The sequence below is a fragment of the Astatotilapia calliptera genome, chromosome 5 (genome assembly GCF_964374335.1).
Source record: "Astatotilapia calliptera chromosome 5, fAstCal68.1, whole genome shotgun sequence".
NCBI classification, from domain to species: Eukaryota; Metazoa; Chordata; class Actinopteri; order Cichliformes; family Cichlidae; genus Astatotilapia; species Astatotilapia calliptera.
Window position 1 is genome coordinate 25,527,636 of NC_137426.1, and position 22,331 is coordinate 25,549,966.

Consider the following 22,331-nt stretch of genomic DNA (forward strand, 5'->3'; position numbering starts at 1 on the left):
CCTCAGCATACATAAAACACTTAGCATGAAACAATTAAATCCCACCTTTTCAACCGCCACGTTAAATATACATTAATATGTTTACTGAGGGCAATTATCTAACCTGTGTAGATGAAATGAGTGAGGAGGGTGTCCAAAAATGGGGGTGTGGGATAAACTTAAAACGACAGTAAGGGCTCTGTCAGATCCCTCCGCCTAATTGACTGTCCCGGTGTGAGCCGCCTCACCTGTTTACACGCTGCTTCTCCCTCCGCCCGCGCTGGCCGCATCATCTCCTCCCTCTCACAGCCGAGCGGGTCTCCGAGTCTCTGTCCTCCAGCTCCAGCTGTATGTCTGCAAGGGCTGCTCTGCGCCGGTGGGGATATATCGTTACCGATGCTTTCCATCTAACGTGAAAATTTCATACAACTGTTTTAAATACCGGCCGAAGCAATGGGAGCTTTCGGAGTGATAATGGGGCTTTTACAGTACGCGGGACTTTACATTCAACTTAACGCAGCTCTCAACGACGGACACGGAGAGGTGGATAATCACATCTCTGGGAACGGTAAGTTGTGTTAATGAGTGTGTTTGTTGGAGTGGGAGAGTGAAGCTCTCATTGCATTGACTCTTAAGTGTTTGGGTGGGGTTTAGTGAACAACAACGTTTGATGTCAGTGATTAGTTCATATACATTACGGATGGGGTGTGTGGGGCTAAATTAAACAATGAGTTGTGCACTTTCATCATGTTTTATTGTGTTTACACCAACGTGCTCGACCATGTTTGAGCATTTTAATATCCCTGTATATGAAACTTGTTTTTCATTACTCATTAAAAGCGCAAACACACACACACACACACACACACACACACACACACACACACACACACGCACACACACGCACACTTAGGTTAACAACAAGCAGGGGCAGGACAAAGGCTTTTGAAGCCAGGCAGGTGTTTCATCATAATGTCTTCTTACTAAAGTGTCTTCAAAATGTTTGTGTGTATAATTATTGTAGCACACACAAACACACACTCACAAAATAGATGCTGCAACTTTGGTAAATGTTTACATATCCTTAAATGTCAGCGGAAAATAAACATTTTTAATGTTTTTTTTTAATATCAGAGAAAATGTAAGACTAGTATAAACTGTAATAAAGTCAGTCATCTTTCATTTCTTCATTTCTTAACCATGCATTGCTCTTTGGTCTGACAAGTACATTTTTTTTGTTAAATTTTACTTTACACATAACTGACTCAGGTCTTTCCCCAAGGCACAACACCCCCAACCAAACGTCTTGTTTTTAGTAATTTCATACAGTATTCCTAATTATTTTAGGTAATGTCTTTTTTCCCAAGTCAATAGGTGATGGTAGAGACAGAGGGACAGAAAATGTGAGGAGAGATTGGATGGGATGGTGTGCAGTGTAGGGCACCCTTCGAAAATCAGTTTTGCAGTGAGATGGTAGCCTGCCCATTACTGGGACCACTACAGTGGTGTATTAATGTTTCATTTTAAGACAGTTTAGAAAATCTGTGTCTCTGAAAACTTTATTTTGAGTTGTATTTCATCAAAAAGTATAAAATAATAATGCTAATTAATATTGCTAAACAAGAACTGTAGAGTTATGAAAAAGTAGATATGAATTACAAATCCAACAGCACACTGTGTGAGCTGTTCAAATTGACAAGGCTTACCAGAGTAGTTCAACATACGGAAAATTAAACCCAGGGTGGACTGAAGATTTAGTCTGATGTACAACAAAATAAAATCTAACACTATAAAGTAAAACACAAGTGCAAAAGGATGTGCACATTATGTGTTTTAAAGGACAAAATACAGCTTTAGTATTCACCCAGAGGAGAATGAAGTTCTTGTACTGTGCTGTGTGCATTTTATGGATGTGGGTAGAGGCTTGAGATGCCCTGTTACTCAAGTAACTTGCCATATTTCATACTTAGAACTGGCTAAAAAATTGTAAGTTTGCAGTCGTCCGGTTGTCCTTCTAGGTTGGTATTTCACAGAATAACACATGACTTATTGTAGTTTCACTGGGATTGCTGTACTGTACCTGTGCTAACATAAAAATGGTATGTAAAAGCCTACATTAAAATTCCCTTCCCTTTAGATAAGTGTCTACCCTTGCACCGTCAACAGCAGGATCTGTTGGGCAACGATAAAACCTACTTCAGACTGAAACATTTAATGTTTACCTGCACGTTTGAATGCATATTTTCAGGTCATAGTCACTGAAACCACTGTTTCATTATTTGTTATATTTTATTTTACCAGCTCTAATAATTTATTTCAATGTGAAAAACAACTGATTTCGTTTTCTGTGGTTCATACATTGTGAAATTTTGAACAGAATTATCATTTATAGCTAATAGCAATCTCACCTTTCTCCTGCACCTCCTAACCTTACTGTTACATAATTAAATTGCGTGGTTTGCCTTCAGCTTGCTGTGTTTAGCATTTTAGCTTTGACTTGACAAACTATAAATTCTGCAGCGGCGTCACAAGGATGGACTGTACTGGACAGGTTAGAAAATCAGCAGCATTTTTCCCAAAGGAAGCAAATTAAAATCGACTGTAGTGTTGCCATTAATACTGTTTCCCAGGCAAAAAAAAGAAGGAACGCCTCCGTGTGTTTAACAAGAATGAAAAACTATGTTGAGAAAACAACCTAGAAGCTTTCTACTGTCATATTTGTACAACATCAGCTTCACCACCAGAAAACAGAGTTGTACTATCCTTTGTGGTTAGATAAGATTTTTTTTCTTTTCTTTGTAATCAGACTCTTTGATAAATGGCTCAAGCAGAGGGAAGCCGAGCCTTCATGCAGAGCAGAGAGGCTGGATGCACAGTTCTGGAGAGTGCTTGTTAGATTTAGCCCTGACTCATTTGTTTCAGATAAGTGCATCTGGCCCTTGCACCCCAGTTTCCACTTGAGCTGAAGTGTAGATTGAATCACCTGCAACGCAAAATTATATGTTCTGTCTGAAGACAAACACGTTCAATGGATCAGTAGCTTCACCCCATTGTATGCCACATGCATCAGAATAAGACTCTTACCTGCCATAAGTACTTGAAGGTCAAGTGTCAGCAGTAAGGAAAGCGACAGAAGCTGTAATAAGTGATGTTATGCATGGGGGAGGTCTCGGGGGTAACTTATAACAGGAAGTGATGATAATGATGATGGGAGACATGTTGGAAGCCTTTCAATTTTAGCATAAGATGTTGCAGTGTTAGTGTTCTTTGGCAATGCTCATCCTGCTCTGTGAGTGCACTACCTTCACAGTGTGGGGGCGTGTACCAATTCATTAGGCTTCCAAAGTGGCTAGGATCCTCACCCAGTCCTCTGCTTGGTGTCCTCTTAATGAGGACAGCCAGCTCAGTCAGTTTGCATTGGCTTTTAATTTGATGGAGCTCTGACAGTGCAGGAGGTGGGGGGCAACAGATTGCACAGTCATGCTGTCACAGCAGAGGGTGCTGGTGGAGGCTTGGTAGGAAACAGAAGGGCAGTGAAACAAGAGTGTGTGTAACACAACGTGACTTGAAGTGATGACTGGTGATACAGAAATCTCCTCTGATCTGTAAGAAAAAAAATATCAATCAGTTGTCTTGATATTTCTGTGAAACCTACCTGACTTTACGGACATTCAAGTCAAACAAAAATTAAGCTTTGAACAATCGACTTTCAGTACTTGTAGCTACATTAAAATATCATATTTTATTTAATAAATTAAGACTATTAATAAAAATTTAAATATAACAAAGAATTTCTCATGGGAAAAAAAAGCAGTTGGGATTGTTTTAATTATAGATTCATCTGCTGCTAATTTTCCTCCAATAACCGACTGTGATTTGCCCAATTAAATGCTAACAACAGTGAAAAGGTTCATTACGATGACAAGAGATTGATCATTTTACCTGATGCCTTTGGCATATGAAAAATTGTCTGTGAAGTAGGTGATGTTCGTAACACTGAACAACACTTGAGGAGGAATTACAAGAGTTCAGAAAAGCTCCGTTTTCAACAACATTAAGCAGTGAACAGTTGTCATTATCTTAACTGGTGTGTATATTAACATGAGCTGCTTCACTATTAGCAATTACTCGACAGCCACAAATCCAGCCACAGGGGGTCACCAGCTAGTGCATTCCCAGAGCTGGTCCCAAGCCTTGATTATTGGGAGTGTTGGAAGTGCATCCAGTGCAAATGAAACATGCATCCACAGTGGCGACACCTGTGGAAACATTTTTTTGGTACTATTTTAGGTCATCTTAAAATATTTGACGTGTATATTTTAAGAACCAAAATGAACAAAATACTTCTATTTTATATTTAAATACTTCTCTTCATTGGCTAACTATTATGTCTTGAATTGGTTTTATAATGTTATTGTTGACTGGCACCAGTGTATATTTCCGATCTCCTGAAATTGTACACTCCTGGTCTAACCTGAGGTCCTCAGCGAAGGCTAGTTACCCCACAATTTCCCTGAGAAGACCTGAATGGCTCACTTTTGTCTTTTAAATCTCTTAAAGACGCATTTTCATAAGTAGGCTTTCTCTGATCCTCCATTCTGAGTTATTTCTATGTTGTCCTTTGTAATTGCTTTATCACCTTCTGCTAGGGATTTTTAATTTATTTTATATTTGCTTTTAATTTACTTGTTTTTTAATTTTAATTGTCTTCATTCATCGCTTTTAATCTCCCTGTGCTGCCTGTATTGTTATACCTAATGTTTCATCTTTATCTCCTCTTAAATGTTTTATATGCTGTTTATTTCCTGTCTTGTCTCGTGAAGTACTTCCTAATGTTGTTTTTTAAAGGTGCTATATTAATAAAGTTTTATTATTATTATTATTACCAGCAAAAATCTGTGCTGCAGACAGTTATTCTTTGCTTTGCTCATGCATTACAACACAGACATGAATGTAAATTTGTCATGTTATTCTTTTTTATGTTCGTTATATCACTGTATCTAGTCAGATGGCCAAAACAGCTTTTCATAAACACCAAACAAAAAATACATGTATTTCTTCTTCTTTGCAAGCTATATATTAAGACAACTGAATCACATTATTAGCTTGATCATTTTAATGAACACTTATTTACAGTTGTGCATGAGAAAAGTTACCCCAATATGCACCTGCAAAATGTATTTGCATCCAGCCACGTACACGTAATGTTGGCATTGATTTTGAGAACAGCTACTACACATAATATATCATTTGTAAGGATTTGAGTGCTATAAAAATCATTTGTGTGTAGGAGCAGTTTGGGAACAGGAATGCATCGTTATAGTAAGATGATGATGATGATAATTATTTACTATTTTTATTATTAATAATACATTTAAAGCTTGCAATTATCAGTCAACTTAAACTAGTATTATCACTGATGTTATTCTTTCCATCGTTCTAATCCTTACTTTTTTTAAAAAGGGCTCTTAATTTTTTGGGATTTTTTTTTTGTCCCTGTTCTATCAAGTATTTTCCTGGGTTGCTTTAAATATTAGTATTGTGACAATCCCAGTGTACCAAAGTGCACATTCAAGTTTGTTGTTGTTTTTTTTTGATAAAGAGGGTTCAGAAAATATAGTACAATAGTGAATATTCTACTTTAACAAGCTCTGTGTGTTATGATTCAGATATTAAACAGATTATTATATGTCTACTTTCAATTCAAGAAAAGTAACGTGAAAATGTAGCAGCTTAATTCAATGTCCTGTTTAGTTCATTGAAACTGTGTAGACAGGACATGCCAAGCAAGGGCTCCTGCACTCTACTCAAGGAAAACACAGACACCGTTACTTAAAGGCTCTCAAGGGCGACATAGAAGAAAGGAACATAATGTTGTCTTTCATTACTGTGGACTCCAGATGGAGTACGGTGAGCAATCTCGAAAATGCCTCAGAGCCCTGGTATGTGTTGTCAACAATACGTGATACTTCATGTAGCCACATACTGGGAGGAAACGCAGAAATAGCCTCCGTGTCTCGCGTCCCAAGGGCTATGAAAAATTCAGTCCGTAAGCCCGGTGTATCAGTGGCAAAAGGTGGACAGCTGCTTGCTTGAATCCCGGCTCCATCCTTATTTCATTATTTTTAACTTCCACCTTGAATTCAGGCTGAAGGTCTCGCAGTAAATGATAATTTCCCAAAGGACATACCTTTCTGTTTGCCCCAGAGCTGATTCTGGACCAAATACAGCTTTATTGACTTTCTGGCAATTTTTTTGTTTATCAGTATAATTATTTCCCACACCTGGTTATTTGCTGTCACTTGTACTGTAACTGTTGTACAGAAATCTCTTGACGTAATATCCTAGGTGATCCTAATATTTATTTTATATATGTATACAGGTTTAAGAAAAGTAGCTATTGACTACTTAAAAGATGTTTTGAAAGTGCGATAATCTCTAAAGGTTGTCTTGTATTCATCGATCTAACAGAACTCTCAGTAGGCGTTTTTTGTATGCAGGATTAAAGCTTTCTAAGATCAAGATAAATATCTGTATCTGCAGCAGGTCTCTTTATTGCTGCAGCTTCTTGTTGTTTCACCCACGATTCCCTCGGGGCTTCCCTGATTATTAAACCCATTCATCAAATTAGTGAAATCCCTTCTCTCAGGGGGTTTCTGTTCACGGGCTATTTACATTCACCTTGGTCGAAGTTATGTTGTTTATCTGGGTTTTTGTGTCTTGGTATTTACAGCTTTTTCTTCTTCTTAATGATTCGTTTCTTCTCTACAGTGCCCTATAGATGTGACTCAAATGGCACCATTGAGTTAATGAACCCGATTTTACTAGCTGTCCCTGTAAGGCAGCACCTTTTCAGGTGAAAAATGTTTGCACTTAACTTAGAAAAGGATTTCTACAATTCCTCCAGCTACCAGGCATCATTTCTCATATCTCTCTGTAGGACTGGACTGACACATGAAAGCAGCCCTGGAGATGGGCTCAGACGAGCCACATAACCACTGTGGTCCTTGGCCGAGTTTTCTCAACAGTCAAGTATAGCCTGCTGTCAATCATTATACTTTATCTCTCTAAATTCAGCCACACCAGTAAGGCCTCTTTAGATTGCATCATAATCTTATTTTTGTGCTTACTTCCTGAAATACATATTTTACACTGATATTATTCTAAGATTTGCATTTAGGGTGATACAATTAGGAATTAGTACGGTATGTAAAGTCCCAGTTTAGGCACAGAGTAGGAAAGGTGAGATTGACTTGGTTTGGATATGGGAGAAATAAAGAGAGACTAAATTGATTGGGAGAAAGAAGCTGAAGAAGAAACAAGTCAAGATCAAAAGAGAAAGGCCAAAGAGGAGACTTAATCGGTGTGCTGTCAAAATGACATGCAGGTGCTTGCCGGGTTGGGAGAAATGGAAAACAGATGATCTGCTGTGGTGACCCCTAACGGGAGCAGCTGAAAAAGGACAAGACTGACATGATACACAGTGACACTGTTTTTTCAGCAGCCTGAATTGTTGATACATGGCAGGATGGATCTAAGCTTTCATATTGTTTGTGTCACTTTGTGACCCCAACATCTCAATGTTGCAGCAGAAATGCAGATTCATTGCAGCAGGCAGCATTTTTTAGTCCTCTATTGTCCAACTTTTGGCCCATCTGCTTCAAAATTCATGTCCCATGTCCAGAAATGCTCTGGTGAATACCTTGGTTGTACCAAGTGGTTATTTTAGTTATTGGCTTCCAATTACTTCGAAGCAGCTAGCCATTCTTTAATCTCAGTCATCTACAAGGCATTTTCACCCAAGAACTGTAGCTCAATGGATATTTTCTCCTTTTTGTGTGGCGAGTGTATGGGGCAATCCCACCAGATCTGCAGTTTTTAAAATACCATGCCAGAGCCTGGTACAGACAACGACACAGTCACTTAAATCACCTCTAGTTTAAACTTCATCTTGACCAGGTCTACATCCCTAAATACAAGAAAAGGAAAAAACAACTGATTGCTGGTTTTTGTCTCTTCAAGTAACTGGCAGTGAGAGGAATATAGAATAACATACACCCTATCCTTTAATGGTTTCACAAAGTAAAAACAGAAGCTTTCAGGGGTGCTGACAAGCTTACACTGCAAGCCTCCTCGCTCTCTCTCTCTCTCTTGCTCACACAAGTACACAAGCATGGACAAGGAAAGATACGGCTGTCACACTTGCTTCTCATCCATGCTAATGAGGCGCCTGTAATTTAGTCATCCTCATACGGCTCAAGCTGCTCCACAACAGGGAGGGAGAGAAAGAGAGGATCGATGCATTGACCTTACACTGCCACTCATACTGGATTTATCCCTCTTGTTTTGCCTTGGACCTGAAGATGAAAAATATTTACCATTACTGGAAAAGTATGGTCTCTGTAGGGCATGAACAAAGTATTTGCCTTTGTTTATATATTTATGTCCTCCACTGGATTGTTTTCTTTCATTATTTCCCCCCTTTTTCATTTTTAATGAGTCTTTGGTGGCTAGAGAGCAGCTGCTCCAGTGTTCTCATGGTCTCACTTCTATCATTGCTCTCTAAGCAATAAAGTAAAAAATGGCAAGGAGGGCCACTTTAAAAATGCATGTACTGTACTTTGCATCTTCAGACAAGCGTCCCCCTGCCTCTGCTTAAAAGATGGTTCTGACAGTACTGCCTTTATGAAAATCCATACTAAGACAAGGCCAGGCCAGACAAGCTCACTCCTTGCCAGCTATATAGCGTTATAAATGAGACAACCCAGTGTGCTTAAGATTTCCCTGGGAGTCAATATCCACTTCAGAAGTACACGCTCTCATTGTACTCTCAGCCAGTTCAGGGCCGTGAAAGTCCACGAACGGAGTCAGCTTTTGTGTTGATTTAGCATTCTACCAAGGTTATTCGATTGATTTCTGGTGATGTTTGTGTGATTAAAGTCAGGAAACAGTTGGACGTCTGCTGAGCAGGCTTGTTACGGCCTGACACTGGCACTGCGCACACCAGCAGACAGTTTGTTTGTCAACAAGTCATGTTTCACAGGCAGGGCTGAGAAGGGCTCCTGCATAGCTAACAGGAATGCAGTTTGACAACTGTCAGATGGACAGTCAAACCCTGACAAAGGGCCTGAGTTTATCGAATAGCAAACACTGGATATTGCTTATACTTTTGTCAACAATCATTTAAGTGAGAATGAAGGAAATGTACACGTAATACAGGTGAAATATTCTCATTTATTGTGGTCAATTCCCTCTGTCCGCAAAGTTCATGATCTCTGTGACTCGTGTCTTTCTTGATGTGAAATTTTCCCCTCATACATTTGATCATCAGGCCTGCAGTCACAACAATTAAGGTTCATCATAAATTTTGAACATAAAGCAGAATGCGCACAATTGAGTTGCTGAGTCGGTTGAACTATAGTGTGAAATCTAATTTTCACCCAGATGCTCTTTTTGTCCTTTGATTTAATTTTTTTCTTGAGATTGGTGTGTAAAGTCAAATCTGTAAAAGCTGAATTCTGTGTTTCCAGTCCTTGCATTAAAAAAAATGAAATTTCACTTACAAAAGTATAGAAAAATGTCTTTATTCTCTGTAATTTATGGACTTAAAAAAAATGGTGATGTGGAAAAAGACTGACTGCACATACTCAGAAAGTGTCAGTATGTCAAAATCAAGTAAAAAAGCTCTTTGTTAGAAAATGAAGAAACACTATCCATTAGTTCGTTGTGAAATTGGAGGAAGCATAATTATAACTCAGTAGTTAATGTAGATTTAATGTAGCAGCATAGAGGATTATATGCAAATAGACTGCACTCTCTCTTGTTTGAAACATTGTTGCTATGATACACCACCACAGCTGTACAGGTGTAATGTGTTTAAGTACACTGACAATGTGTGGACATGCATTGTTGAGTTGTGGCTCCTGTGTAAGCAGGGCACAGAGATAGTTTACATATATCATTAAACTATAGCAGACTACATGGTCAAATATTAGAATGAACAGATCATAAAATCATCAGTATAACATCTGCCATTCTGTCTTCCTCTTTAGAAAAAGGTACGACGGTCAGCCTCACTTATGCGTCTTTGTCTCTCCTTCACGTAATCTCTGGTGCGGTGTAATAAGCAGTTGTCAAGGATTAATGCCACATTCATAGATAATCTTGAATACCATATGTCTTCAATAATCCTCATTAGGAATTGACAGTTTGTCCAGTGAAAATCTAGAGGACTCTTAAATTGAAATGGATAAAGAAATGTTGAGTGTGTATAAAAATGTAATGCAGTAACAGAGTGGATGATGAGATTCATCCATCTAACCATTCTGTTTATCCAGTTTAATGTGACGTGAGGGCTGGAGTCTATCCCAGCTGTCATAGGATGAGAAGCGTGGTATGCCCTGCACAAGAATTTATAGATATTTATATACACCTTTTGTGTGAAACACATTTAGCTATGTTTGAAATTCACCTGGATTAAATGCCAGTTATGCGATTTCCTCACTTAGAGAACACAAAAGCACTATACCTGCATGGACCACATATATAAAAATGGTATACAAGTAAATGTATTTGATTTATATGTACACTGTAATATTTATACATATTGTAGCACCAAACCAAAGTGTATTGTATTTAAAATCAATACTGCATATTGAGTTTATATTGGTGATAACGCCTGAATCTATGACCAATAGTTGTAAATCTTAGGCTGTTTGCTCAACAAACCCTCGAGAAAAGCTACCTTGAAACATCTCATACATTATAGTGTAGGATCACTGATTAGAAGCCAGAATTACTCTCACCTTTCTCACGAGGTTCGAGTGGTAACTGAAGGATACTACTTAATTCAGAAATTATCTTTCTCGAAAGAGTGCCTGGGCTCATCCTTAGAGGTTATGTGAGGACCTTGATCGTTTGAGAGGGGCTTTGCGGACAGCTGCTACTCCTCTGCTCTGAAAAGAGCCAGGTGAGGTAGCTTGAGGATCTCACCCGGATGCCTGCTGGATGTCTCCTAAATGAGGTGTTCCAGGCATAGGAGGAAGTCCTGGGCTAGACAAGATATTACATCTGTTGGTTGGTTGGTTTGGCCAGGGCAGAGTGAGGTCTGGACATATATGCATATATGAGACGGCTACCCTTGCAACCTGAACCTGGATAAGTAGCAGAAAATGGATGGATGAAAGGATGATATTTTTCTGTTATTTTTCCAGGAGATAATGTGAGAAATTACTGATTTTTGTTTGTTTTTTTTATTTCCATTTGTCATTTTCCTCTCGTCTATCTAGTAAAGGATTTCTTACTTTATCCTTTCATCTTTTTTGAATTGTTGTGATTCTCTGGGCAGTGTGTGTGTGTGTGTGTGTGTGTGTGTGTGTGTGTGTGTGTGTTAAATAAAGACAACGCTTATGGATGTTAAATGCTGCAGGATGATTTAGAAGCCTTGTTATTCTCTGCCTTTACCTCAGCTGGGATTTTGTTGTATTGGGAACACGTGTGCATTAAAACATGCAGCAGAAACACATGGCTGAACGTGGTCAACTTGTGGCAAAGAAATAATGCGTTGCACCTTTTTAACATGTGTTTCAATTCTACATAGCTACATTCAGACAGAGACACACACACACACACAGTATGCTGAATTGAAGCCACACAGCGAGTTACACACAGGGTAATTCTCCCAGGATGCTGAACACCTGCCAAAGCCAGTGGGCAAGGCTCCAGGAGATGTAGTGAGCTACTCTTGAGACTGTTGGAAGAATCTCTTTATGCCAGACACCAGAACGCCAGCAGACACATATTGCCCACTCAGCGAGCGGAAAGTGCAAAGGGGAACCGAATAAAAGGAGGAATGAAAGTGAGAAAGGATACTTAATAGGTAGAAAGTAAAAATGAAAGGGTAATAGGAACAGGGAGATAGGAGAGTAAAGATGCTATTGTTTTCAACAATTGGGGGTAGACTTTTAAGAAAGATGTCGGTGGGCTAGTGAGAGAGACAAGCAGAGAGAAGGCAAAGGATTTAAAAGAAAAGAAAGAGGTTAAAAATTGAAGGAAAAAATCTTACCTTTACAGATTCAGGGTCTTATTGGCTGGCAGGGGAAGTGGAAAAGTGCAGGAATTACCTTGCAGGTATAAGCCTGTGCTGGTACTGTAGCTCTGGACGCGAGGACTACCCATGCAGCTTTCTCCTTGACTTGACTTTGACATCGGATGCTGTGGCTTCAAATGGCTGTGGACACTCAGAACTGGTCATTTTTCAAGAGTTCTCCTTTATTCTCTATTTTGATTTTAATTTTAAAGAACTGTTTCAATAAAAGGTTTTTTCCAATGTAACCAGTTAGACTGTTAAAGCCAACACCAGTTCAGCATGAGTCTGATTGAAAGCTGACCTAAATATGTGTGCTACTGTTTTGATACTCTGACTGGCTAATCATTAACTATTATTTAGATAAAAAGAAAAAAAGTATTATTTTTAGCATTTTTATGTAATCCTTTCACAACCAGTAGATGAGCAAACCAAGATACATCATTAAAAACCACGTGAGAATTTCCAGTCCACTTGTTGGCCACATGTGGCTGAAGCACGAGCAACAAAGGAAAATTCAGGAAGAAGGTGACGTGTTACAGACCTCTGGACACCATGGAGAATCCATGTCCATTTCATAGCTAATTGCTAGCCTGTACTGACCTTTGGACATCTATGGTCAGTGTTGGGGAGTAACTGAATACATGTCCCGCTGTTTCGTATTTAAATTACAAAATATGAGTAACTGTACTCTGTTACAGTTACCGTTTAAAAAGGTGGTATTCAGAAAACAGTTACTTTGTTGAAATAAATGGATTACATGGCGGTCTTTTCCTGTTTCATATCTTAGGCTATGCTCTCTCTATTTTTGGTAATTCAACGCCTGTGGAAACCCAAACAAAACACGCATTAAGAGGCTCAAATGCCTGTGTCTCAATCTCGTGTCTCATAATGACGTGAGGAAATATTTTTAAAAATTACTGTTCAAAAAATGATTTAATATGAAGACAGAGTGTTAGAGGCATAGCCCTAAAGAATGTAGCCTCATGGGCAGTGTAGTCCGTGTTGCAGGGAGAATGGACTGCCATACCCGTTATGTGTCTGTGAGCCTTTCAACGCCTCTCTCTCTCTCTCTCTCGTTAGCTAAGTAAGTAAAATTTTATTTATATAGCACATTTCTAGATAAAAGATCACAAAGTGCTTCAAAAGGTATAAAACAAAAACAGTCAAAAGTTAACAAAATGCAATTTTAAAAAGATATGTTTGACCCAGACAACAAAGTAAAGCTAGTTTTCTGCTACAAGCCTGACACGGAACCTGACGTATTAGCAAGAGGTCCCTTTACTACGGCTTGGAGCCGCGGACCTGTTTTATATACACACGGAATAGCTTTCTATACGAGATCGCTGCAAAAAGTGCAGCCTTACCTAATGTCAAGTAATCCAAAGTATTCAGAATACGTCACTCTCACTGAGTAACGTATTGGAATACGTTACAAAATACATTTTGGGGCATGTATTCTGTAATCTGTAGTGGAATACATTTTAAAAGTAACCTTCCCAACACTGTCTGTGGGGCCCTGCTGTATCCCAGAATGCTAAGCATACATGGCTACAGGAAGGTGTTTTGGGCAAACTTCCCTGGTAGTTGGGTCAGATTGTGGTTGAATCATGTTCACTCTGTAAATGACCTGCGAGTGTTGTGTTGTGGTTGTGTGTCCACACCAAAGGGGAAAACTAACCAGAGTTCAATTAAAACAGACTAAACACCACAAAATACACAAAATACAATGGTGTGTCTAGGATGTTACAAAGTTATTTACTTCAGCTAATATGTTACTCATGCTCATTCAGTAATGTTATCATGCCGTGTCATGTAATAGAAGCGTTCCAAATTTCACAGCTTATGCTCTTCAGCAAAGACTTAAAATCTTGAAGATGTAAAAGTGTTTACGTGTTAATTAGACATAAAACACGGGCGACCGTGGTTCAGGGGGTTGGGAAGCTCATCTTGTAACCGGAAGGTTGCTGGTTCGATCCCCAGCTCTGTCTTTCTTGGTCGTTGTGTCCTTGGGCAAGACAGTTCACCTACAGCTGACTACTGGTGTTGGCCAGAGGGGCCGATGGTGCAATATGGCAGCCTCGCTTCTGTCAGTCTACCCCAGGGCAGCTGTGGCTACAGCTGTAGCTTGCCTCCACCAGAGAGTGAATGAATAGTGGAACTGTAAACTGTTATTATTAATTACTTGGGACACTTACCTTTTTATTACATTTTGGTTCCATTGGCCTTTGCAGTGTTCTCTGTTGGATCATCTCCCCAAGTGCTTTTAACAGAAGGGTTTTGATACTCCTGTATTGGTCAATTAATAATTTATTATGTTGAAACATTTTATTTTTTAAAGATATTTCATACCTTCCTTTTTGTGCTTACTTGCTTTGTGTTTCTTACTTTCTACAGTATGTCGCACACAAACAGCCTTTTTTCCCCCGCAGTAGTGCAGTCTGTTCCAAGTGACAGATGCTGCAGTGCTGTGCCGCTGGCTGTTGATACTGTGTCTGGAGGACAGAAAAGTGTGAGAACCTGCATTGAGTAAGAAAACCCAGATGATTGAAATGCCACCCTTGGTTGTTTTGCTCTTATATTTTGTGCGTGACGTACTTCTCTGCCTTCCCCGGCTTCAGTTGTAGCACCATATGTTGAAAGCGCAATATAACAAGACATTGTTATTAGTTTTGCCTGACATCTGTGCTCTTCGTCAGAGATCTGAGAGGCAAGATTGCCACTGCTGAATAATGAGACGTATACTCTTACAGAGTGCTTTTCATTGCAGAGCATCATATTGTAGTATTATGAAAAGTAGCTGCGTTGGCATAAAACCATAAAGAAAATGTCTTTTCTCAGAAATGTCAATCTTTGCACCACCTTCTAGAGTGACAGTAAATAGGTTAGCTGCTCCTTTTCTCTTATTATTTGTTTAGTCTTATTAAAGCTGAATGAATAGAATATGTAGATGTAGATGTCTCTAATTTCTGTAACTACTCTAACTTCATGCCTTGGCTGTAATATTTATTTATTTATTTTGCCAGACGTTATCGGCCTTGTCATGTTACAATTTTCTGGAATGTTTCACTTTATAACAGTCGTCACAAGTTCTCCCAGGTGCTATTTCTGAATGTCTTGATCTGTTCAAAATGAACAATTATTGTGGTTTCCTAGCAAGAAAGCCACGCACCATCAGGTTACAGTTAATCTTTGTACCTGCTGTGATTACAGTCTGCACTGGCAGTGTAGGGGTAGTTAGCGCAACGGGAAATTGTCTCAGCAGATGCAGCTTACTGTGCAGAAAAATCTGAAGAAAATGTGCACATTTACAGTTTTTGTTTCCTTTTGCTTATCATAGATCTGCACTTCCTATTGTTTTTCTGTTTAGCTGTCTGTGCACATCTGATCTGCCCCGAAACGTTCTATAAAGGCTGGCAGTTTAAAATAAAAGACATTTATGTCTGTAAAATGTTTCTTTTCTTATGGGGGCATTTTACTTTTGCATTACAATGAAAGTGTCCGATTGAAAATGTCAGGAGATAGAATTTGCTGTTGTCTAGTGAATCTTTTGTTAAGACTGTTATTTCTGCAATCCACAGTGACATTTCAACCTGAGCTAGGAACTTATGGTTTATTCATAGTTTGTCTTTCATCATGTCATCATGTTTTGTATTGTTGTACTGTTTGTATTTTTAAACCTTGAACCTTTTGCATGTTCTCTGTTTTAACACGAAATATTGCCCAACACATACATTAGAAAGTGCGGTTTCTGCCCTTTTATCTGCCGGCATCTTAACTGTTAGATTGTTAGGCTGTGATGAAACGTAGACAGTAGAGAAATATTTGGTTGTTTGGTGACTGAAGTGTTATTTTTTTTTTAGCATAAATAAAGTGTATTGTAGTGTAACTTATTAAGTACTTTAATGTTAAAGTGATTTCTTTCAGGAGATCTCTCAAAAGCTTAAAGGAAATGTGTCTATATGTATGATTTTGGTCTGCCAATGTAAAAGCAGTTTTTATCTGAGCAAATACTGACAGCAGGATGTTAGGACCTTTTGGAAACGTCTCTATTGAATGTGTTGCATTCACGGCAGTGGTTGAAGGGCAGGGCAGTATAGAGAAAATCACTTGGGGCCATGCAACACAATATTATCTGTGGCCGTGTGAGACACAATACAAGCTATTTTACCAATATGTTTGGTGTTGAGATAAGACATCCAAGGCTACGAAGCTACCCATACACTAATACATTAGTCCTGCAAGAAACCAGTCTTTGTAAGGATTGCAATGCATTTTTTTCAGTCCAGACTTCTTTAAATCAAACTGAAAAGTCTCCAAAACTATTGAATTGCTATGGCATTTAAAGTATTAATTCTGGTAAAGCAAAAGTGAGGTGCTGAATGCCAGTAAAACTGTTGAACATTAGCATAAAGTCTTTGTTATTGTAATTTTTTCGATTGTCATTTTTGAATATGAGCGTTGAAGTCGGAACTGCTCTGTGCCAAAGAACAGCCTCTCGACACAGCTTCATTAGAAGTAAACTCCCTTAGGTGACCAAAACTGTTGTGCGTTGTTGCTACACAGGGCTCTGCTGGCTGTTGTCTGCAAGTTGCCGCTGCGGATTGTCACCAGGGGGCAGTGTTAAAATATTTGGAAAAACTAGTAATGTTTGTGGCTCTTGTTTGTGTTTGTGCTGGTCCTTTAGCTTCGCCCCTGTTGCAGAGAAGACAGAACTCCTAACACATAAAAAGCTTTTTTTGTAGTAAAATGAGCATTAATGAAAATTCTCCGTTTCTCACGTGTGCACTGTAAGTCTTTGCTTTTCTTGCTTCTCTCTGCAGTGAGCTCTTTCCTCTTTAAGTGACCATTTAAACCTCAGGTTTCCACTTACTCATAGCATCATTACTGGCAGAACACATGCTTTTCATTTATTTGTTATTTATGTAGCTATTTTTCTAGAGTGTTTTTAAAGTGTATCAGATATCGAGATATTGTGTCCCTATGAAAAAATGTTACAATTGTATGTAAATTGAATGCATAGTTGGGGAAAATGGATAAAAAAAAGTGTTCAAACAAGATTACACTGTTGCACATTTGCATGCAGACCAGATAACTTAGTCACAAAGTGTCCGGTGTCTATCCTACTTTTCTGCCTTTTTCTCTTTTGGCCCCGGAGAGTCTCAAAACTACAGCAGGTCTCCTCCTGACAAATGAGGCCACTGCCTGGCTGCACCGCAGCAGTGCAAGGGCACAGAGGCTTTAGGAGTCTGTCCAGTGGCACTAAAGCCTCTCTCTGCTTGCCTATTCTCAGCTTTTTTCCCCCATCAAGCCTACTTTTCATCTTTGCAGAAAGCAGAGTGAATATCAGTTTCAAATAATAAAAACTCCTCTCTTACTCACTTTTCTGAAAGATTGTTATTTTCTCGATAAGACTTAAAATATTACCTGGTAGTCTATATGGCTTTTGTCCTTATTGCTCTTCAAAGAGCGATGGGTTTTTCAGTACCTTTCCTTTTGTTTTACAGTTTTGCCAGGTGATGGCAGAAACCAAAACAGAGCTACAGGAAGAGTGAATGTTGAACTGTACATTTACATTTGATCAATACACATCACCTGTGATGCTTTATGTGCATTATACTTTTACTCTGGAGCATATTAATTATATTCTAATTTTAATGGCCAATGCGCTGCCAGCACAACATTGAGCTGACTGAAATTAGATTACATTTCATGGTTGTAACCTCAAAATTGCATTGGTATTGATTTAATTTCTAAAGCTGCATAAATCTAATTTTGTGTTACACTGATTGGGTTCAGTATGTTTTTGTCTGCTCAGACCTTATACACATTACTGTGTATAAGGTCTGAGTAATGTAGTAACTTCTAATAAGTCAAAGTTTTCAAATTTAATGAATTTTATTTAATTGAAATTATCAGTCATTGACAATGAGTTCTTAAAATCCATCACTGCTGCAGTCGGGCTTCATTTGTCACATCTCAGACGTGTGTGGGCTTGTGATGCAAAAGGTATTCCCTAATTATTGTCTCCACAGCCTTTTGGTAGGTCAGCTTTACCTATAATATAATCAGTTTTATTAATGCACTCAAAACAACTGAAAAGCACACTGATATCTAAAGAAAAGCTAATTGAATTGTCAGTTTGCTGCATTGATTGCTTTTACTTTAGCCCAAACATAAGAGAGCATGATCCCTCTTCTGTATTTTTTCCTTGTCAGTTTAGAGCAGCTATAACCAGCTGAAAATATTTCACTTCTACACTCTTTTTTTTTTTTTAGTATTCCTTGGTTAACTAACTGGTTTAATTTATTTAGTATTCAACTTTTTGCTGTGTATGTGTTTTATTTTGTTTCATTTTTAGATTTCTATTTGTGCCTCACGTTTGTTTCTATGAGCATCCCAAGCAAACTGAGACAAATTCAGGAACTGATTGATTACCACCAACCTGATCATGACTGTTATCATCCTGCAGTGCAAACAGACCTACGGTATAAAATCATTGCTTGGTTGGTTGAATACACCACTCTTTCCTGAATCCTTATTTTTATTTTTATTTAAGTTCCAACACTGTGTCCTTGGCTTACAGTTTTTCTCATGTATGAGTGTGATGCAGTAATGCCACATTGTCACAAGGCTCTTTGACAAATAATGTTTCTGTCCTTTTAAGCCCATCTCTCTCTGTCTCTGTCTCTCTGTTGCAGCACTGTTTACAGAGGTCCCACACGACATCACGACACACAGTGGTGAGGATGTAGAGATGGCCTGTTCCTTCCGTGGGGCGGGCTCTCCGTCCTACTCCCTGGAGATCCAGTGGTGGTATATCAAGGACTATAGAGAGTGGCAAGAGAAGCCTCCCTATATCACTAATAATGTAAGCAACTGTAATGGAAGTTCCTTTATTGTATATGTACAGTGATTTCTTGATGGAGTCACCTGTAGCCCAGTGAAGGTGAAAAACTCCTGTAATACCTCAGCAAACTTAAACTCAACCATCCTATATTTAACTTTAAACAAGAAAATATTTGTTAAAAATATATATCTTAATTCCAATTACAGATGAAACAGGGCTGCTTTAGCTTAAAAGTAGTGAATTAACAGCTGAAATAGCTAGAAATTATTTCATGGCTCCAAAAAATACTAGATGGATCAAAATAGTACATATATAACTGATATTGCAACACATCCAGAACAAAGCAAAGATTATATAAATCATTTCTTGCAACCTTAATCACTGTACACTTTTTTTTATTGCTGAACATCCATTTTAACATTCACTTTTTCAGATTTTACACAGTTTCTTATGGCACGTCCACTTGGACTAAACCCAAAGCTTACTGAATATCAGTCAAAGGGAAATGCAGTGGCACAAACCCTCTTGCATGGAAACCAAGGTATAATTGCTGATTAGCATTTGCCAGCACTGGGGGAACAGGTTGACTCTCTCCCATCATGGGGGGACTCAAGCTCCCCTGTTGTGCCTCTAGACACTATAATTGGTGCTGAGAAAGAAATAGATTTTCAAAATCTCTTTCTGCTCCATGCATAATTCATACCTATGCCCAAAAGAATACCTCTGTGCCTCTGCATACCCAATCACGCAAACTCTCCTGCTCACAGGCTTACATGCTTGGCACTGTGGAGTGTGTTCTTGTGCATGCACATTTGAACACACACACACATATAAACCTCAGCTAGACGAGAACAAGGAGAACAAGGTAAACACATCAGAAAAGCAATCCAAACAAGTAATCCTTTGCTTTAAAAGAAAAAATACTGATACATCAGTCGTGTTTGTTCCTGTTCCTCCAGTGAGATGCTGCTAAGAATGAGATCTATTTATTTTTTTTGAAAAACCTGCCTCAGTCGCTTTCTGCTGTTAACTTTTCATCCGTATTTCCGTGCAGGTCGTACCTTTGGAGGAGACTGTCAGAGGTGCCACTAAAATTAGTGTAAGTTTGATGTGGTATCAATCAGCTGTCACCTAGAAAAGTCATGTTTGATTAAAGGCATTATCAATCACGATTATGGACATGTAAGAAATCACACTCTTGTAACACTCATTTCCATTTCTTGATAGATGCTCTTTTGACATTTCACCAAACTAAACATAAACAAGAAAACTTGATCTTTTCTGCTCATTAGGTGGTGAAAGTGGCCGGTAGTAACATCTCCCACAAACTCCGTCTCTCCAGCGTCAAACCAACAGACGAGGGCACGTACGAGTGCCGCGTGATCGACTACAGCGGTGCTGTGGCGCAGCACCACCGCGTCCGGGCCTACCTCCAGGTGAAGCCCGAGAGAAGTCAGGGATCAGAGGGTGTCCAGTATAAGTCGCAGGGCAGTCACCCACACTTGCCCCATCAATCTGACTGTGACGAGACCTGTGTGCTTTAAAACGAGCCATGTGCCCGGCACTTTGCATGACTTCACTCTGTAAAGAGGGACACTCATCAGCACACTTAATTTATCACACGGCTGAGACCCTTTGTGTTTCATGGTTTGATTGTTCATGGTTTTACTGACAGTACATCTGATTGACTTCATCTCTGTGCATTAAGTTTACCATAATGTGACAGTAAGGCTGTAATGACAAAGTTTTATGTTATTATTGTAGGCCCAAGATACAGACAGACGATGCAGTGTGCCACTTCTATTGTCTTTTACCAAAACGTGTGCTGAAAGCTGCAGTATTTCAGTACGAATGCTTTGTAAGAAAAAACTGAATAATTTTACACTTTTTTCATTATCTGAAAACTTTTCCGTGCATTGGTTTTAAATCGTGTAGTCCTTGTTTTTTGGCGCCTTAAGGGCAAAGTGTATATTTAGCTTTCTAACCATAACTAGTACGTCTGTAACAATGCAAGTGTACGCCCTCGTCACATCGAGATGAGATATCTGTTCTTGTGTATTCACTTATTTGCACTGTATACTTTTATTGTTTCACAAAGTTAGTCAGTGCCAATCAAATATTACAAACCTCAGCTAGTACGTAAATCACACTAAAATTTTGTCCTAGTTTTCTGAACAAAGATACCCTTTGTTTTGTTTTTTCCCCAAATCACTCCTCGACTGTGTTTGCCCCGTTGCTACTGTTGTGTTAAATGCTTTCATTTTAAATTATAAATTTGATTCTGTGATTCTGGTCTTCCGTCTTGTGTTTGATCAAATAAAGTTTTACGGTAATTTAAATACATTTCAAGGTGTGCAGACTGACTACTCATGAGATCCAGTGATGCTTTAAATTCTTTATATCAGTTATATGGTATGTTTACTGCACACTAATCACTCTGCATGTTTGTAAGATTATAGGTAAGTCGTGTTCTTGAGTGGTGAATTGTGTTATGTGCTTTTGGAGCATACAGTCACGTTTTACGGTGTGTAAGCTGACACATTTGTAGACGGGATAAACAAAGGATTTTCCCCGTGCATTGTATTATATTCCGAGCTGCCACAAACGGCTGACAGATTGTGTTGTGCTGCCAGCTACTGTGCAACACAAACAGTGCATTCTTCAAAAGCTTTGCAGGCTTTCTTTTTCTTAACAGTTTATCTCCCTGACCAGCAGAGAGCACTGCTTCCTCCAAGCTTTGAAATGCAGTAAGTCACAAACATGCAGAGACACTTCCATGCACTCGTGCCTTTAGAGGGAAGAAAAAAACAGGAATACTGATGCTTTCTTTAAATGCACGGCACAAATTAAAGAGTTCAGCCTGCTCGTGATATGAGCTTGTAGCATATTTGAGATATATCTGTGGTATCTTGCACTGTTAAATGGTGAATAAGCTTTACAGGTCTGTGGCTGTGTTCCAGTTCAGCACTGTGATCTGCAGCTGTCTAATACAATGATAACTGATAATTGTGTCATAAAGCTAGAGCCCTCTCTGCTCATTTAGAAGTATTTGGAGGACAAACACTGGAGCCGTGAGAGGCAGATGAAAGGGAACAGGTGCCAGAGAGCTCAGCTACAGGAGCCTAAGTAGACATGGAAAAAGAGGTGCATGAGAAATGGGGCTGAAAAAGCAGATATGCATTTTTTTTTAAGTTAATCAACTGTCTTTTTTTGTCTCTCTGACTACAGAGGAATTGAGAAAAGAATATAAAGGAAACTGGCATGTAGTAACTTGCAGAATATTCCACAGCTCAGTCTGAGTATAATCAGTGATGAAGGATTTATAAGTGAGAGGAGATTATGATGATCCTTGTTTTAAGTAAAGCTTTCATTGCAGTAATAACAGAGGGTCATTAAATGATGTAATGTGTTAGGAGA

At 38.9% G+C, this 22,331-nt stretch overlaps 1 protein-coding gene across 1 annotated transcript; it reads left to right on the forward strand.

Annotated features, from left to right (window-relative positions):
* The first annotated feature begins 232 nt into the window (after nt 1-232).
* On the forward strand, nt 233-21,257 carry vstm2lb (V-set and transmembrane domain containing 2 like b). The gene is made up of 4 exons (XM_026168442.2): nt 233-547; nt 18,766-18,935; nt 19,969-20,013; nt 20,207-21,257. Exons 1-4 carry the CDS (start codon nt 433-435, stop codon nt 20,456-20,458), a joined length of 582 nt encoding a protein of 193 aa, XP_026024227.1. The 5' UTR covers nt 233-432; the 3' UTR covers nt 20,459-21,257.
* The last annotated feature ends 1,074 nt before the right edge of the window (nt 21,258-22,331 follow it).

What these genes read in the sequence shown, in the direction of transcription:
- vstm2lb (XM_026168442.2), top strand. Translation starts at nt 433, where the DNA reads ATGGGAGCTTTCGGAGTGATAATGGGGCTTTTACAGTACGCGGGACTT. An exon ending in CTCCCTATATCACTAATAAT is followed by an intron (nt 18,936 to 19,968) that starts GTAAGCAACTGT and finishes ATTTCCGTGCAG; the next exon opens with GTCGTACCTTTGGAGGAGAC. An exon ending in GAGGTGCCACTAAAATTAGT is followed by an intron (nt 20,014 to 20,206) that starts GTAAGTTTGATG and finishes TCTGCTCATTAG; the next exon opens with GTGGTGAAAGTGGCCGGTAG.